Source organism: Stegodyphus dumicola, chromosome 4 (genome assembly GCF_044657685.1).
Source record: "Stegodyphus dumicola isolate Sdum_Otavi_A_Nest chromosome 4, ASM4465768v1".
NCBI classification, from domain to species: Eukaryota; Metazoa; Arthropoda; class Arachnida; order Araneae; family Eresidae; genus Stegodyphus; species Stegodyphus dumicola.
The window spans coordinates 225,327,918-225,348,034 of NC_140771.1; the positions used below are offsets into that span (position 1 = coordinate 225,327,918).

The window sequence follows — 20,117 nt, forward strand, 5'->3', positions numbered from 1 at the left end:
AATTAAATGTAATTTTGTTTGGACATTGAACAAAATACTAGCTGTTAATCTTGTCAAGGCCAACTTATAGGACAATATAAGTTGTCTTTGATCTTGTTCGTTTGAATAATATCAGTTACACTAGAGGGCAGCACCTATCAGTATCAAATATGAATTTTAATTCCCCTTCTATTTTTTTTTAATAGTTTCCACCTGTTGTGCCGCTGATACTCCGTGGCTCTCGTCATCTGTTGCTTCACGAATGTTGGTAGCAGTGTTTTCGAAATTGAGCGTTTCTATTACACATCTTGGTAAATACTTATTAAAATGATGCATTTATGGCAAGTGCAATTTGAATTTTACGTGAACTTGAATTATTAAAGTACATAATTTATTTCTAATACATTATTACGCCTTCCTGCTGTGAAATCTGCTACCGGATGTAAGTACAAATCACTTTCTTTTTAGTATTTAGTGCTTGTATGTAATCAGCTTAATTTCCTGCCATATTTGTCTGACGAATTAATGATAATGGTTGGATCGCTTCCAGCCAAGATTTTAGTTTTATAACAATATTCTCATATTAAAATTATGGTTTTAATTGCGATGTATTGTCATCTGGTTTCCCAGTTCAATTTTAAAATTTAAGAGAATTTGAACTAACATATGTAAAAGGAGTTACTATTTTATTATGTTTTAAAATAATAATCAGTTATTGTAATTCTATATGAATCTATTTAACTGAAGGATTTTCAGCTTTCATGCTTGCAATGTAACAGTAAATTAAACTTTTTAACACATATTTTCCTTTATTTTCTCATAGTTCTAGTTATGAGCAATGTGAATAGCAGTGTTACACCAGATTATGATTACCTGATCAAGTTTTTAGCACTTGGTGATTCAGGAGTTGGCAAAACTAGTGTATTGTGCCAATACACTAGTGGAGTCTTTAACAAGAAGTTTATATCAACCGTTGGAATTGACTTCAGCGAAAAAAGAGTTGTAAGTGAAGTTTCTTTTTTTTTTTTTTTTTTTTGGGGGGGGGTAAATCATGGGTACTTGATATAAGTGATCATTACCAGCAATTGAGATTTTAAAAATTAGTTGTGTATTGTTTGCTCTTGAAAGGTTTGTTTCCAAAGTTAAGTAATATCAGAAGTTATTGAAATCTGTTAATGTGTATTATCAATAAAAAAAGCTATTTCTTTTTTGGCAATATAATCGTTATTGCTAACACATTTAATAAATTCTTAGTTCTGAAAATGTTTGTAAGTATCATAGCATCTTTTTAATTGCAGTAAGACAGGTGGGTCAAAAATAAAATTAATTTACCAGATGTTTGACTTCTTAAATAGTGATTTCAAAATTTTGGTAGGTTATGTTCATTTTCTGACTTTATAGCAAAAAATTAAATTTCATTGCAAAATAAAAAACACTGCTTCTTTCAGATCTTTCATGGATGGTCTACCTATTTTATCAGTAAAGTTTCTTATCCTTAAAAATAACATTAAAGCATATCTAGAAATCTCTGTCATAAGTCTGAAAGAATTTAAATATACATTAAAATAATTTTTAATTGTGTGGAATGTAATTTATTTAGCTTTGGTAGTTTGAGTTCTTAAATTTATTAAGCAGCATCAAAGTAAATGAGAAAACTTCTGGGTGCTTTTTAGAAAATAATAGGAGAATATGCAAAATATTTCTGTAATCTTCTTTCTTTGTTCTTATTAACAGCTGTGTATCTGAATCATATGTCAAAGGCAGAAATTAATTTAAATCAAGTGTCTCGGAATAGTAGTAAATATAAAAAAAAAAAAGAAGCCTGGACTTTTGATCAGTTATTTACCCTAGATATATTCTGATGAGCAAAATGCTATATTGGATAATTTTGATCTTTCTGTTATTCAGATTCTTGTAAATAATGCTAATAAAAGCATTGTAATGCTTGTGAACTTACTCTCTGTGACGATGGAAATAATTAAGTTTTCTTAGAAAACTGATACTCTCAGGAAATTTCTTTGTAAAACAGGTTTTCGACTCAAATTCTGCCAAAACCATCACAAAATTTTGATTGAAAAATCCAAACAATATGATGTGGAAATTTTTATATTAAAGAGAAGTAAGGGACAAGGTCAAAATAACATATAATATATAATCTATTTAGATGAAACATGGATAATTAGCAAGCATGTGACATTTCATTTGAGTTAAGCTAACATTTAAAAGTTTAATTCAGTTTTTTCCTTTATGCCTTATTTCATCATGCAGTTGCTCATTCCAGAGATTTATGCAGATTTGATTGAATAGCTGTGTAGTATAAATTGAGAAAAAGAATTGTATCCATAGGATTTATGACAGATAGATGTTTGCCTGTGTAAATGGCTACTGCAGTTTCCTTGTGCCCAGAAAATGTTAGTAAAATGGGTTATCAGTAAGAAATATGATTTAAGTTGGCTGACACAAATTATGGTGGCCTTAATAAGAAATATTTATATTGTGTCCAATTGAATTGTATGTTTTAACTATTTGCTGCAAAGGACATATATTTTATTTTGAATTATTTTAAATTAACAAAATGTGAGATAGAAAATAAAATTAAGTTGAAGTTTTACTTGCCTGTGGGTTTCTATTTTCACAGTTAATTCATGTCATAGTTTTAAGGACCTCTTAAGTTGTGATGATCTTTTATTTAATAAGTGGTAGCAAGATGAAGCTTGGTGCTTTCCTGGAATAGACAGCTGGATCAGAAAAACAAGAATAAATTAAACAAGCATAATTCATTTATGTATTACAGGCCCACTTGGAACTCAGTCATTACTAATACCGAAAACAGGTAATTCAATCCAAATTGTAGCCCTGGTGAATGGGTTGGCTGCATTAGCACATCTGAGGTTTTTCCCATTCGTAACATGGATACAAGCTAGTTTCTCTCAGAAGTCCTCCGTGAAAGCACCTCTCCTACCTGGCAGATAACTCATATGCTCATGTTCAAATAACGATTCATATCATATATATAAATGATTAAAAATAAAAAAATAGTTAAAAGTGTACAAAAGCAAAATTTAGTTTCTTGCACATATTAAAAAAGATGAAGAGGAGGAAGAAAATCAAAAAGTAAAATTAATTTTTTTAAAGAACATGAAGAATATTAAAAAGGAAAAAAATTGAATGTGATAAAAAAAAAGTAATTAAGTCATTGAAAAATTTATGTATTTGTGTAATGTAAAATTCTAGTAAGGTATTGATTTGAAATATATTATATTAATAATTATGTTGAAAGGTTTTAAACCTCTTACCATAGTCTATAAAAATGAAAGAGCAGTTGTATTAAATTATATTAATAAAGTTAGATATTTAAAGTAAAAGAGACTGATAAAAATGTTCCAGTATATCTGAAGCAGGAGAGCAAGTAAGTTGCTAATGCTTATAATATGGTAGCATATCCCACCAAAGATAATGTAGTATTTGTTATGCTTTACCTAAATTAAGATGCTGGGATTATCTTGTAAGGTTTTGTACTGTATAAATCTCACTTTTTATCCTTTAAACCCTATTTAGACTGACAAGTAAGTTATCACTCTTGTCTGCAAAAACAGTACATTAAGTTCATAAAGTATGTCATTTCAATTAAATGAACATCATTTAGGTACATATAGAAATGTAATTTTTTTATATTCATTTCTTATTTTTAAATCTATCATTTTTATACCTGGCATATAACACATATCTGTAAATTGTGATCTTATTTTTTGTATTAAAAGTGCATGATATACGCCGGAAAATATGGTAAATGCAGATTCTGATGCATAAAGGTGTCACTTCTTTTAGGAGGCTAATAATCCTCACGAGATTTGCAATAAATATATTAATCAGTCTTTGTACAAAAATAGCACTTAAATCTACAAAAAGGATTTTTTTTGGGGGGGGGCTCCAATTTCAAGATTTTTTGAAAGGAAAACCTAATGATAAAAACATTTGCATATTAAACTTTCAAAAGCTGTTGAAATTCCAAAATGGCTAACTATTTGTTTGATGCAAAATGGATATGAGTTTTCCCAGTGAGAACAGATTTTTATGATTGAATGTATTCTTATGAAACACAATTCCACATTGCATTCTTATGAAACATTTGTTTAAGCATTTAAAGAGACCTTCAACAATGTTAGTAAACTTAAAAATGTGGTAATTTTCAAGAAACTGGAAGCATTCACCATGGGAAATGAAGTAGTTGCTTTTCTCTTCTGATATCAGACAAAATGGTCAAAGTCAAAAATAAAATGTTGCAGTCACTAGCAAAGTGTGTGAGAAAACTGGCGTTGCAGTCAAATTTATCGTAAGGAAATATCATTTCTTATGCATTTCCAGTTTTTCAAAATCAGATAACTAAGTGGAAAAATCATCTTGCAAGGTTCACAAACATTTGGGAAGATTCAATTACATTTATGTAAAAGTGAGCTGTAAAGTAATATTTGATCATAAAGGTTCATTCTATGAAAAACTGCTGCATGAAACAGTGGGTTTTAAAAGCTAAAAGGTATAAAATGCAACTGAAATTTCAGTGGTAAATTACTTGTAACATTCTAAAAGTGCCATCCATTGAAACAATTTGCCATTAATATCATTTTGGAATTTCCAGAGTTTTTGAAAGTGCATAATTTTTTAAACAACAGGCATTTTGAATGTAAATCTAGGAGAGAAATGCTATGTTAATTTAATAATATATAACATAATAATAATAATTATTTACAATAGCTAAACCATTCAGTGCATAGCTGTTATAAATTATTTACCCACCTACTCCAAGATCCTTAACAAAAACAAAGGAAAAGCTTTGAAATAATCTTCTTTCTGTTTTTTTTTTTTTTTTCAAAATTATGCAGGCTATAATTCATATTTTAAAAAATATATATAATATTTTAGAATTTAAATTTCTAAATAAATTAGAAGAAAATTCTTTATTTAACCTTCCAGCACGTGCACTATGCACAAAATTTACGACAAATTTGGTTTTTATTGTCCACTTCTCGCATATCGCAGCTAAGACAGCTGAATGTCATTTTTATTCCTCCTTTCAGAAATTTATATGACTTTTTTTGTTTTTTTACTGGGCTTTTGCGCTACGTAGCAGCTTCTCGACGCACGTGGTCGTGGGTGAAATTTCGGAAAGTATTTTTTATGTTAAATATTTTGTGTTATTAATTGACGTGTATTATTTTAATTTGTATAAATTCGACTCTATAATTTCTATATTGGTTTTCATAGCAAGAAAATATGTGCTCGCATTCTTCAAAAATTATCTGATGAAGAAAAAGAAGGCAAGGGAACCTTTGGATGCAAGAATAATAGCGATCTGAGTGAGGAAAATATAGAGATAAATAAATATCAGCAGTAAATCTGAACAATATATTTCAGATGATGATAGTAATAATGATATAGGAAAATGGAAGGATGATGATATATTCTACGTTAGTAAGTATAAATCTTCTGAGTGGCAAAAGCAGAAGTATGCAAACTGCTAAAAAACTAATAAGATGAATATTGTGAGCGTTACATGGCCTAAAATACCATGCTAAGGATATAAAGGATGAAATAGGAACATTTTTTAAAATAGTTGATATAAATACGCTTGATGAAATTTTGAAATGTACAAATAAATGTATAATTTTACTAAAAGGCAAAATACTCAAGAGATAGCGAATGCACTGTTACCTGAGTGGAAATGATGGCATACTCTGGATTGTTATATATCATAGGAATAAAAAAAGGACACCATGTAAATAGAAAAGTATTGTTCTTAAGTGATGGCACTGAAATTGAAATAACAAGAGCTGTGATGAGCTACAAGAGATTTTTATTTCTGACAAGTTGTCTTCAATTCGATGATAAATCAGCAGGACAGGACAGATGACTATTAAAACTATCTTGGATTTTAAAATATAATTATTAAATAATAAATTTTTAAATTTCTATAATAGAATACATCATTACTTTTCCACCTGACTAATATAAGCATTTAAAAATAATTTACTATCATCTGAATGTGATATCATTTGTATTTTGCAATAATAAGGTTAATATTTTATGCTTTAACAAATTCATTATCAATATTCACTCATTTCTGTCATTTTTCGGCCCAAAACGGTAAAATAAGAGATGTCGTAAAAAATACCACGTGCGCGCGATTATGTAAAATTGCCAAGCGCACATGCTGGAAGGTTAAAAATTCTGTATTAGATTTGATGTTTTTAAGAAGGCCTTCTTTTATTTTCTTGATGTAAAAATGTTTATTTTTGTACAGCTTTATGTTACTTGCAAAAAAATAAAGACAGATGTCTTAATACTATTTTATATTAAATATTTTAATGAGGTTAAATAATACAGCTCAATATTATTTCATCTGAATTTTTTTAATTTCTTTTCTAGGTATATCGTTCACAGCATTCTGAAGGTATTGCTGGAAGAAGTCAAAGAGTTCATCTTCAGTTATGGGACACTGCTGGACAAGAAAGGTACAAATGAAATTTTGTGTACCTTGCAATTTTTGTCTAGTCAAAAAGTGTGAGCCCCTTCCTATTTAATTTCTGTTTTTCCTGGTCTCAATTTTTTTTAATTATAAACTCCTACATTTTACATACTATATCATATTATACTTAATACATGATGAGCAGTTTTGTTTTATGAGCTATTTTACATTTTAGGTTGTGAATAATTTTAATCTTTTTCAATTGATTTTCTGTTTTATGGCAGTATGAGTTTTCCCTCTTTTTTCTTTAAAATTTATGAAATAAATTGATAAATGTGAAATACATTCTCATTTAATGCTATTGAATTAGAGTTTCATGAAACAATAAATGTATACACCATGTTCCCTGTTTTTAATGTGATAGTAATTGAATGTTATCAAAAGATATCCTGTTTATTTGTAAATAGAAACAAGGAATTCTTCATTTATTGTAATTAGCTTGCTGAATAGTGTAATCAAATTATTAAAGAATTTTTTTATTGCCATCAAAGGTGTAATGAAGTTAGCAATTTTTAATGAAGAGATTTTAAGATTGACAATTGGATGGCACAACATAAATATCTTAATGAAGCATACTGAAGATTTATTTCTTACAAATAAATACAGTGAGTAAATACAGTGAGTGTCTTTTTCCAGTGAAGGTGTTAGGAGATTATTAGACTTGTTAAAGGATATTTCCCTGACAAAGCTGCCAACTTTTTCATTTTTTCTTGGAAGACTCGCAGTTTTTGCTCACATCTTGTAGTCTTCTGGCAGATCACCGTATCTCCCAGTTTTAATTTTTAACCTTAATTAAAAGCTTTTACTAAGGAAAATATTTCTCAGTAATAATAATAAATGAAATTATTCAGTTAATGAAACTTAAATTATGCAAATTATACTTCCTGGCCCATAGTGATTTTTGGTATGATTTTTCTTATTAAATTTTATTTAATCTGAATCATTGTAATTTATTGTAGACATTTGTAGCACATTTTCTGAAAATTCACCCAATGTTAAATCATTTAAAATTTCTATTTAATTTCACTTTGTTTCACTTATTTTTGTTTTATGAATGGTTCAATACTATGTACATCCACATGATAGTATTATTTATTGATTTTATTTTCATTGCTGTTAAAAGTACTTGGATATATAAAAATTTCCTTTGCTATTCAGAATTTTCGCAGTGTAAAAGGGTAAGAAAATTACGAAATCAAATTAGCCAAACAGCATAAAATTTAGACTTTCTAATAAAATATTAATATATTTTACAGCAGAATCACATTATAAATGATGCAGTAAGCTAAATCATACATTATAAATTAAATTAAAGTCAGTTTGGAATTCTTTTGAAGTGGCATCATCACTGTGCAGCATGAAAACCTCCCAGTTTTCACAGAACCTCCCCTTTTTTTAAATATTTATAGGTTGGCAGGTATGCCAGCCCTTCATAACATGGAATGCAACTGCAATTAGCAAATTTGAAAGCTAAATAAAAAAATTACTAGTTTGTTGTACTGCATCTTCTGAATGCATGTCTTGGAACTGAATCTCAGAAATAAAGAACTGTTTAAACATAATAACTTTTAAGTAAATGGTCAAACAGAGAAACTGAAGCAAGACATTGATGTCTCTGCAAGTATTGTGGATTGTTTGACTTTTAGAACTTTTCACAGTTCATATTAGTTTCAGTATATAGTGGTTATTGATAAAAACATTTAAATTAAAAGTGCTATTGCTGTATGGAGGTGTACTGTGTGGGGAAACTTTGTGGTGAAGATGAGAAAGAAATTAATCAGGAATTTCCTATTATATAAAGGAAGTATATAGTATATTAAAATTAAATGCAAAACACTGTGTAGAACATTTGGAGACAATCCAGTATTAATTTTGCTCTAAAATATTGATGTTGCACAATTCTAGATGAGATAGTTTTAAAAAAATAGCTGCAAAACTATGTGTTGAGTTAAAATTACGTTTATGTAACACTGCAATTCTTTTGTATGTGAAATATTTATTATTATTATTATTATTATTATTATTATTAATATTATTATTATTATTATTTTAAAGGTTTAGAAGCCTTACAACTGCATTTTATCGAGATGCCATGGGTTTCATTGTTCTTTTTGATCTCACAAATGAACAATCATTTCTTAACATTCGTAACTGGCTGGAGCAATTAAAGACTCATGCCTATTGTGACAATCCTGACATTGTAATTTGTGGAAATAAAGCAGACTTGGAAGATATGAGATTCATGAAAGAAGAGCAAATTAGAGAAGAAATAGATAAATATGGGTAAGACATGTTTTTTTCCCCTAATAAATAATTGCAAAGTATTGCTAGTCAAATTAACAAGTAAATAAATTTTACTTGTCATTTATCTTATACATCTTTTATCTGCAGTAAATTAAATTAAAACTTTTTTTTTCATTTTTTCATTTAGGGGTTTGTATTATTTATAAAAAATTACATGTAAAAGAATTAGAAACATGTGAAAGATAAACTGCTGTATGAGCTATAAGTTGTGCATGGCATAAAAGTATTAAATTTTTGCTGTTTTATAAATTATTTATTTATAAATTAAGTAATGAAGAATCTGCATAAATGTATGTATTGTGATAAAACAACTGTACCTAGAGCCATCAAATTTTGAATAACGTACGTCTTCACCTGAATATTGGCATCTGGAAGCCAGAATTTGGAATTTGTTTTATTATCTATTTCATATTTTATAAAGCATTTATGAGTTTTTGATTAAGAAACTTAATGATTTGAAAATGAGCAATGGCAACATTGTAGGGGAGGGAAAAGAAATTTAGCGCACGAGACTGTGTATCGGAAATTCTAAAGATATGCTCTTTCAAATATTTTGTGATATTGCTTTCGAACTGAATTTTACGGTTTAAGTGCAAAGAACATAATATTTAATAAATAAAGGTCACACAAAACTTTAAAAAACACCCCTTTGGGCATAATATAAAATCAGAAAGCTTTTATATTTTTTTTTAATTTATTTTGGGGGGGGATTTCTTTAATGAAACTTCTAGCAAAGTGTTCATTATACTTATTATATAGTTAAGAATACAAATTTATATACATATTCATGCAGATTTAGATGCTTAATTTTCTTCAAGAGGTCAATTACTAATTTACCATGAAATTCTGTTTGGTTTTAAGATGAAATGATTAATCATCAAAATGAAGTAGCATTATTTTTTTTATTTATTGTCAAAAGTCTTAAGTATATATATAAGTTATCTTCAAAAGATCGTATGACATCAGTAAATTCATCATGATATACCTCCACAGATTTTGTGCAAACACATTCAAATTCGATGGAAAATACATACTTTTTATAAAGAAGAAGCTGTCAACACTTTACATCAAAATGGAATTTTGCCATTAGCATGGAACTTACAAAGCCATATTTGTAAATTTATCACATTTTTTCTTCCTAAGTATCATGGAAATGTTATATATCAGCGATACAGGATGACAAAAATTAAATTTAAATAAACACAGTATTTTCTGTTTTCATTTTAAGTGTCTCCCCTCCTCCTTCCCTTGCTTTATTTACTGTTTCTCTTTATTGAAATAGATCTTTTTTAGGTAAGAAAGAACAGTTTTAAATCTCTAGATTCTTGGTAATTTTGCATTTGTTTATAGGCTTCCTTATTTTGAAACAAGTGCAGTAACTGGTCAGAATGTCACTAAAGCATTTGATACATTGTTGGACATGGTCATGCTAAGAATACAGAAAACTGTTGATGGAAGTACACTACCTGGGCGAAGACGTGGAGCTCCTGGGATGCAGCTGGAAGAAAAGGGTTTTTGTTCTCAGCCAAAATCTTGTAGGTGCTGACATTGAAATCTAGTCAAAATGTTAAATTTGTGTACTGTTTTTTTTTTTTTTTTTTTTTTTTTTTTTTTTTTTGTGTGTGTGGTTTATCATTTTTATTGTGTGTACAAGACTAGTATGCTTCATGTTTTTAAACTATTATGAAAGAAATATACAATCATATTCCAGATACACAGACATAATGATTATTTGTTTATATTTGATTACAATAAATGAACAGAAAAAAAAAAGATCTATATTTTTTATTGTGACCTTTTTACATATCTATATATTTTTAATACTGATAACAAAAACTGTGTATAAAGTTCAATGGTATAAATGTGCATTTAATAAACTTCTGATAAATTCTCATGAATAAGTTGCTCAAAATTTAAAAGCAAAATTGATATTTATGCATTTATTTAAATAGTGATTTTTTTTAGATTTTTAATTTTATCAAATTGTTTGTGTGTTTGTTCTTGAGAAAATAAATTTATAATCTCAAAAGTAATTATATGAAATTAAAATATATTAAGTACCTAACACTGTTAATAAATATTATATACTTACATTTTGAGTAATTGAAAATTTGTGTTAATAAAAAAATGTACTCTGAACTTAATCAGAGGGTTTTCCTGTATCTTGCAAAAGTTAAATAGTCCAAATTCTAACAGACACAAAGTGAATTATCACCATGCCTGAAAGTAAGTACAAACACTTGCAATGGTTTAAAATAAATGTTTTTATTTAAACTTTGAAAATAAATGCACTTTTTGTGCTAACTATGTCAACCAGAACTTGTGCCAATGGTGCTAAAGTAACAGTCAGATTCCAGTTTAAAACATAGTAGTCAAAGACTACACAATTAAATTTAAATCTAAGCTGGCTCAGAACTTCTAACCAGTGTATCAAATTAAAATATCGGCAGCAATAATGTTGTAGCCAAATAATGTTAAGCCAAATAATTTCAGAGCTGACCAAAATAACGTAATGTGCCAGCAAAAGGCAGAAACACTTTCTGTCTTACAGTCTAAAAATCTTAGCTTAAATACTATCTAATTGATTTGCATTTTGGTTACGAAACAAAAAAAGAGAAGTTATAATAAAGGCTGAAATCATAAATTACTTGTTAATTTAAATAATAATAACCATACATAATTCCATCAATAGAAAATTTCAGATTATTGGACTTTGAGTAATCAAAATTCTATCAATAATGCCATTCAATGAATGATATTTTTAAACTTACCACAGAATTACCATGTTCTAAAAATCTAAAAATACTCGTTTTATAAAAACTATGTTATAAAATTGGATATATGATCTGTAATTTAGTAATGTTAAAATTTACAGTTTAAATTTTTAAAGGAATAATTTATAAAAATATGAATTATTAAATATTGCACAATAAAAATTTATTTATCTTTTATTTTAATCTTTCATTGTGCATAGATTTTATTTTAAATCTGCTGTTTTAGTAAAATAATTTTGTAAATTTTATTTTTGATTTTTAAAACATGGATAGAACTTGTGCTTGTTTTTTCTTTTGAAACAATTCTTTGAAGTTTGTATTTAATTTTTCAGTAAAACCAGTTATTTATATGACTTTCAGTATTGAGTATCATCTGAATTTTTCACATTATGTAGTGCAAAAAATATGCATAATGTTTATATTACATTTAATCATATACCATATCCAATAATATAGTAATTAATGAATTTTTGAAAATAACCCTAATCTGAATAGAAATTTAAACTAGCAATAGAAATAATATCAATAGCAATCGATGTCACTTCATAAAATTAACAAAAAATAATCCTTACTTATTCAATAGGAATTAAAATATTAAACAGCTCTTTAAAACTGTTTGGAAATTGCATGCTTGGTGTAAAAAAGTTTGTTCATTTTCCATTTGCATACTTTTAAATTTTAATGTAGTACCAGCCAGTTTACTTTTATTTTCTTACATGTTAAATTTTGTAGCCATAATTTATTGCATTGTTTCGGTAACTATTTTTGTCTTAATTGTATGATAATGAGATATGAATAAAATTCCAGACAGTTTTGTTAACATAGTTAAACCAAATTATAATTAAAAAAAATAACTTTTAAGCAGGCTTATGTTTGCATAATTATACATGGAGTATAAAAGATCACAGGCATAGCACAACTTAACCCTTCAGCACACGTGCATAACTGCGCTACGTTAGTACATGCATGCGTGGGACAAATTTTACCCCAGTGGTTGTTTTTCGGAGTTCACTCCCCAATGTATAAATAAATGCATTTTCTTTGTTTTAAATGAATTTATAAATGAATAATAGCTTTTTGAATTTTGCTAAACCTTTTTTCCAGTTTTAATTCGAGATAATCTTACTTTAAGTTATACAAACATTTCCATACTGGTTACCTAAACTAAGCCATAAAAATCGAAATTTATGCAAAATTATTAACTTATATAAGATACATATGTGATTTCTTATATTAGAAAAATCAGTTTTCATTATGTACATGTTTTTTAAGCATAAGTGTTTATTATAAAGAGTGTTTTGGTAAAGCACTAGAGGAATATGAAAAGGCTGCATTCTTACTAGTTTTTTCCCTTAAAACTCAATATAATGTCATACAATTATTCATATCAAAGAATAGATTCTAAATACGAATATTAAAAAATATAAATAACACATAGGTTTCCGTTTTAATTATTTAAATAATCTCATTTTGAACAATCCTCACATAGTGTGACAACATATTTTTAAGAAACATTTCTTAGGGTGAAAGTCTGCGACATCTTCTATTCCTGCCAACCTTTTTACTCCAATTTTGAGTTCTTTTGAGAGAGATAGAATTGCAGCCTTTTTTAGGACATGCTCTTTTACAAGCTCTAATTCTAAATCTTTGAGAATAGCTCTTTGGTTCATATTCACTTGGTCGTTATTTGATCGATGAATAATAAAAGCATTTATACCTGCAATGTTCATTAGTCCGAAAAATACCGTTAGAGGCCAGCGGCAGCATTTTCTTGAAACAGACTAAGTTCCACGTAACTCATCAACAGTATAAACATACACCTTGTAGAGTTGCAAAACGTTATCATTTCGAGCTTGAGCTGCTCTTTAGACAACGGATCGATTTGATTATCCTCATGCATGGACAAGAAACGATTTACTCTTTTTTGGAACATATGAAGAAAGAGTTAATTCTTTACCTCTAAACCCAAAATGCGAAGAGAACAGAAGCCTGTTTTATTTGGCAGAAATTCTTCTGGAATTTCAGGCTTATCTTTTCGAGGTGTCCCAAATCATGTCAATTTGTGCTTTTTCAATAATTCATTGGCCAAGGGAATGCTCATGTACCAATTGCCCATAGTTATATTTCCTTCAGTGCCACTTATGGGTGCAATAGTCTTTGTACAACATCCAATGCCACATTTCATTGTCTATATAGTCCGACAGGCTGCTGACCTGCATAAATTTCTAGGTTCTATGTGTAAAATGTGTGAGAACCACACAAAGCAAAAGTTTTTATTTCATCTCTTGAGAGCTTACTTTTTATATATTGCCTGAATTGACACCTTTCTTGAAAGGATTCGAATGTTTTGTCTATAGTACAATATTCAGATAAAGAATATATTTTTAATATGTTTTTGACAAATATTTCAAAAAATTTCTAACAAGTGCAAGTCTAGCTGTCATCTTTCGGTCTGCTCATAAATTTATGTCATCAAACCTAAGACACCTCAACAGAAAGTGGAATCGGTTGATAGACATTGTTATTTGAAAAACAGTTATTCCACTTCTGTCAGCTGACCACAAATCTTTGTTTTGAAAAGTGCTGCTCTCAGCACTCCAGTGTAATATAATAGGATAAACAACACCTTCAATTCAGCTACATTTGTCTCTTGTGCATCACGTTCTCTGGAGAATTTGTTTCTTATTGATGAAATGTAAATGTTTGTTGATTTCACTTACTCTTCCATTATTTCTTCATAAAAAATTTTCAATAAACATTCAGTTGGATTTTTCAAATTTCTAAAGCTTTTCCTGACACCAGGTAGATGTGTTACTATATTGTGCGGCCGTGTCCGAACATTTTTTGAGGGTAATCTTTTACTTCAAATTGTTCCATCTTTTCAAACGTAAAAAACATCCGCTGTCAAAGAAGATATGCTCCCTAAATCATGTGAATCATCGTATTACTGGGTCAGAATCAGTTTCGGGAGCACTTTCAGAAATATTATCGCACTCAGAATCGGAATCTTTCATTTTGCTATGAGTTTCAACACTAGCGAGAAGAATCTGCAATCGTTACTGTTCTCGCTCGTACGCGCTCTTCTCAATGAATGTCTCTCTAGAAGTGAAACGTTAGTACACGAGCAGGGTAGTTATAATCCCATTGCACATTCCTTCCCCGAAAACACAAAATCCCAAGGACACGAGAAAAATTCCTCTGGACGACCCCTTCCTAACCTTGATCTTGAAAGGTACATAAAGTACTAGAAAGGTCACGTACGACCTTCCCTTATTTTCTAAGAAAAGACTACACGTGGGGTGGATTTTAACCCAGCGCGTGTGCTGACGGGTTAATATACAAAGTAAATCTGAGGCCAACAATCTTAATATTTAAAAGTTTATAATATTATACTAAAATTCAGATAGTAGAAATCTATTTTCATTTGTTATGAATCAACCATATATAAGCTGGATTTTCAATACAATTTTTTTTTCATACAGCTATTATTTGTAATTATTCTGATATAATTTGTGCAAAAATGAAATGATTACTCTATCAAACATTTTATTGTTTCTTATTGAAAAATATCTGTCCCAAATAGAATATTGTTGCATAAGGATTTTCATAAATAAATTTCCATCTGAAAGCTGTAATGCCTCAAAGGTTCATTATATTTAAAATAACTTACTACCAGGATTAGACCTTTTATCTCATTCCCCAATCAAATTAAAATTCAGATAATGTTAATTAAATTCAGGTAATGTGATTACTTTCATGCATTCACTTAAGTATAGAAAATTACCTCAGAGATTTGTGCTGGCTGAAGAGAAAAAGATACTCTTTAGGGTGTAAATTTATTATATGTTGCATAGAAAGGGCCATTAAAATCCTCATCATGTAACCGTATGACTAAAAAAAATTGTTCACATGATAGTTTTCCAGATGATTATGGGTGAAAAAATTGCTTTGGGAGATTTGGCAGTTTTTCATCTTAAAGTCTCGTCTGCTATTTATTTTCAACACCCTGGCATTATATTAACTTGTGCAATGAGATCTCTCTTTCTTTCTCTTTTTTTTTTTCAGAAGCTATCTAAATGTTTTTAGTTAAAAGGGGCAATTGAATTGGGTAAATGTCTTGTATTGTTTCTGCAGTACCCTTTAATAGGAGAAACAGTATTGTTTTGTAATCTTCTTTAGATGTATTAAAGTTGCAGTGCTGAAAAACTCTTCAACTGAGTACAATTCTATGTAGTATTTAATTAAATGTGCATTACACATTCTAAATTGTACGTTCTTTGTACAATTAATACCATACTAATCACAGGGTTCAATCATATCATTTACATACAATTATCCTGGGCATGGGACTTGTAGAATGACCTCACTACCTAATGGAAATTTTTGATAATATAAGGCAATGATAGGTTGGAAAGCTGATAGTGTGTAGAATTAGTATATAGAAAGCTAATTTACTAATATTATTAGAACTGTTTCTAAATTATTAAATATAAGTTCATTCCCCCCCCCCTGACAAATTTTTTTTTTTTTTTTTTGAAAAATCTTTATTTAATCTAAGCCTTTAAATCTTTGTTTTCTTATAAATAATGTTTAAGTTAAAGAAGCAACACAAACTATGTTTTTTATTAATCAAATGTTTATGATAGTAAAAAAATGAAAATCATAAAAACCACAATGTTTTAAACAAATTTTCCATGCAGTGTATGTCATTTAATTTGGTTTATAAATGTATTTATATAAATAATTTACAATAAATATATCTCAAAATAGATATCCTTATAGTGAGTTAATATTAAGTTAGAATGTAGTATAATGTGTGTTGGAAAAGAACTAAATATTCTTGTTAAAGCTTGCATTTGTTATCCTCAATTCCAGATGTGGAGATTACACAAGTCATTCAATTTCTGCATTAAATAACTTGCATGGAAGGAGTTTTTCTTCCCCTCAAGAAAGGAAAAAAAAAAAAAAAAAAAAAAACCTCCACTCCAAAACATTTTTACACTGAAAGCCCATTATTATGCATTGAAGGGCAAACCACGTGTAAAGAAGAAAAAAAAAATAATAATAATGCTACCAGTAAATATTATGCATTGAAGGGCAAACCATGTGTAAAGAAGAAAAAAATAATAATAATGCTACCAGTAAATATGTCATACATCAAATTCAAAATTCTTATATGGCTCTGAGTAGTTTCCTTTCTTTAAAATAGCAGGAAGCGTATAAATTCAGCAGTAGATTTTAATAGTGAATTTTAAAGGCAATCTGAAAGAAATTTTTTATCATTACAAACTGCACACATTCATACTGTTTAATCTATTTACAAAAACAGTTCTTGTTGTACATTACCTTATCTGCTAAATTAATAGTTTCCCCCCCCCTCCCCTGTTTGTTGTTGTTACTGTTGTTCGAAATACTTTTTTTCTCCAAAATGAAACATATTCAATCCATCATTATTCCTTCCTAAAAATCGTGGTGCATATATTATATGAGCATGTCTGAAGTTGTCTTTCTCTATTTATTGTTCTGAGCTTTACTTTTAAGTAAGCATTTAAATTTTCTTTTTGAGGGGGGAAGGAGATATTGGTTAATGTGGAGTATATTTATTGAAAGAAAAATTATATATGTAGAGTAAATTTTTCTGACACAGATATTTTGCACATTTTTTTCCATTTATCTCAAATATATGGCTTATAAAAGTGATTGTAATAATAAAAATATAATGTGATTATAAATGTGATTGTTTTTGTAAAATATATGTATTTATCAAAATGCCTGTATAAGGCAAATCTGTTAAGTAAGCACTTTTCCCCCAGGTTTAAAAATTTATTGAAATGCCCACTTTCAAGGCATATTTTTGGCATAAAAAGTGAATTAAATTTTCTAAAATTAATTAATTTTAATTATGCTAGTTCATATTTTGAAGCAAATCAATCAATATCTATCAAGCAAATCTCTAATATGCTATTTATAAACATTGTCTGCACAAGGCTTGTTTTTTACATTTGCAAATGCTAAAATTAAAATGCAGAAATTTTTATATGAAAAATTACTAAGTATAAAATATTTTTCAAAAATAGATTGTTGGATATAATATTTAGCTGTTTTGTATAAAATTAGATATGTTATAAGAATATAATATATTCTTATATAATGTTATATAAAAATTTATATATATAAGTTACTTACATAAATGAATTTGCTACTTCCAGAGACAAAGAAAAAATTGTGTAATCATTACAATACATGAAAAGTAGTGGAAATAAAAATAAAACCAATATTGGATTTTTAAAATTTATGTTTCATATATATATGTGTGTATATATATAAGATTTTTTGTAATATGTATGTACATACACGTGCACTCATACATCCATATACATTATTTAATAAAATTTTTCTCAGCTATTATTGAAAAAACACTCATAAAATAAGAAATTGCAGAATAATTGTATTTTATGAATAATAATTCTGCATTGCTAGAATTAGCACAAAATAACTATTAAGATGTATTATTTATTTCAAATTTCAATCTGAAAATATTTTTTCTGAATTATTTTTTAATTTATTAACTATTTATGCTGGCACGCTACATAGCAATTCATTGTACTTTTTCTGATATAGCAATATACATAGGTATCTGCTGTTTACATGTATTTGATAATCTGCAATTTTTACAAAAGAATAAAAAGTAATAATGTACTTTTAAACTTCCTATTATTTATACATAATTATGTAAGAGAGGGAATGAGTTTCTAATGATGTCAGTCAGTTTAATTTTTTCTTTCTTATAATTTGTATCTAATATTCAGCTTCAAGTTACCTGATAAAATTTTATTAAGAGAGATTATTTAATAATTTCTTTATTAAAAATTAAATAATACAAATTGTGAAAAGTATTAAAATTAGGATTTGTTTAGTTTATATCATTTAATATATCTTCACTATCACAAATATATATAATTCAAATAGATCAGTAAAAATAAGTAACTAAGAATATAATATACTAGTCAATTTGGCACCTGCCATGAAATTTTTTAAATATTCTTATTTATTAAAAAATGCTTCTTGAAAAGCTTTTTTGACTTGTCAGTAAAAAGTTAGCAAAACAATATCAAAATCTTAAATATTTAAAAAATAAAATTATGATGTGTTGATTTATATATGTGATCTAATTCTTATTTTGTGTAAAAATCTGTAGTCTTTATATGTACTATTCTCCAAAAAATGATTAATTTCTCTGTAAAAGTGTAATTAGTAAGCACAAAGGCCGTATTGCTGTTGAAATGATAATTGTCCAATATCCGTTGTCAAACTGGATTTTTCTTATGTTCTTCCTGTCATACGGATTAGAATGAAATGCTGTTATTTTGACTTTTATATTGGCCTTTTGTATTTAGACAACCATGTGTAATATCTGGTTGCCAATTTCTAATTCTGATATGTATGTTGTGAATTTATGGCATTATGATTGTATTTATAATAAAATAAGCCTTGGAATTTATTTGAAATGAATAGGCAGTAAATTGTAATATGTAAGTTATGTAATACTATGAGAATATTATTATTTTATTGCTTGTTTTTTCTGTACTCAGAAGTATGATTGACATGTAGACAGTAAATTCTTTTTCTTAAAAAAAAATTAAATAGGGTCTGTTATATATAACATTTTTTAAAGATGCTTACCTGTAATAGGATCTTGGTGCCATCAAAAGAGTAAAAGTGATGTAACTCATTTTATTTGCTTTTATCATGTTTTATAAATGTTTTTAATGTTGTTGAAAATCAGAATGTAAGAACTAAAGTACTTGGTTCTTTAAATTTAAAAAAATAGTTCCAGATTCCAAGAGTATTTAAACAGTTTTGTTTTTAAAGCACCCCTTTTTTTTAATAATTCTAGTCGACATTTTAGTTTTGAAAAGGAAAGTTGTGTATTACACAAAAAAATTTTATATTTGCTGTTTTTTATTGCATTACATTTTTATAAATGTAAAAGGGAGAAAAAGATGTCCAATATTTAAAACTGGTGCTATATATTTAATGTATTTGGATAAATTTGTTTTATTTGCATTACTAAAGATTGAAACAAGTCTTGCCTTTTATGTTGTACTTCAGGTGAATTTCATCTCAGTTATACATATAGTTCTTTCATTTTTGTATAATTTAGTATTTTGAATATTTCAATGCTTTAAAGAATAGAAATTTTTTTTTTATGCTTACAGTTCCTTATGTGAAATATTAAACTTTAAAAAAATCTGTGTACTAGTCAGCTCTTTTGTAATCATTAAATATGCTTATGTTTAATGATATTCAATCTCATTTTTTGATAAAAATAATATTTTTTATTTTTCTAGAGCCACATCAACCTAAAGTATTTTTAATGTAAAGCAATGTAAAATTCATCTTTTCCGTGTGTCTTATGAGTAATTTATATTTCAGAAAATGCAATACATAGTTTGCCAAATGTCAGGTTATAACAGAATGCATTTATTCCTCGTATGAGACCTTTGTCATTTTGATGAATAAATATGCCATTGTGA

General features: G+C 27.8%; 1 protein-coding gene across 2 annotated transcripts; it reads left to right on the forward strand.

The window, feature by feature from the left end:
- Window positions 1-188: 188 nt before the first annotated feature.
- Rab27 (RAS oncogene family member Rab27) lies at window positions 189-20,117 on the forward strand. 2 transcript variants are annotated; one of them, XM_085816042.1, is made up of 6 exons: window positions 189-421; window positions 803-981; window positions 6,403-6,488; window positions 8,558-8,785; window positions 10,157-10,341; window positions 17,790-20,117. In XM_085816042.1, coding segments are annotated over exons 2-6 (672 nt in total). In that variant the 5' UTR covers window positions 189-421; window positions 803-810; the 3' UTR covers window positions 17,792-20,117. The 2 variants fall into 2 exon arrangements, with proteins under 2 accessions (XP_085672168.1, XP_035207384.1); XM_035351493.2 differs by having other exon boundaries at window positions 190-421; window positions 10,157-20,117.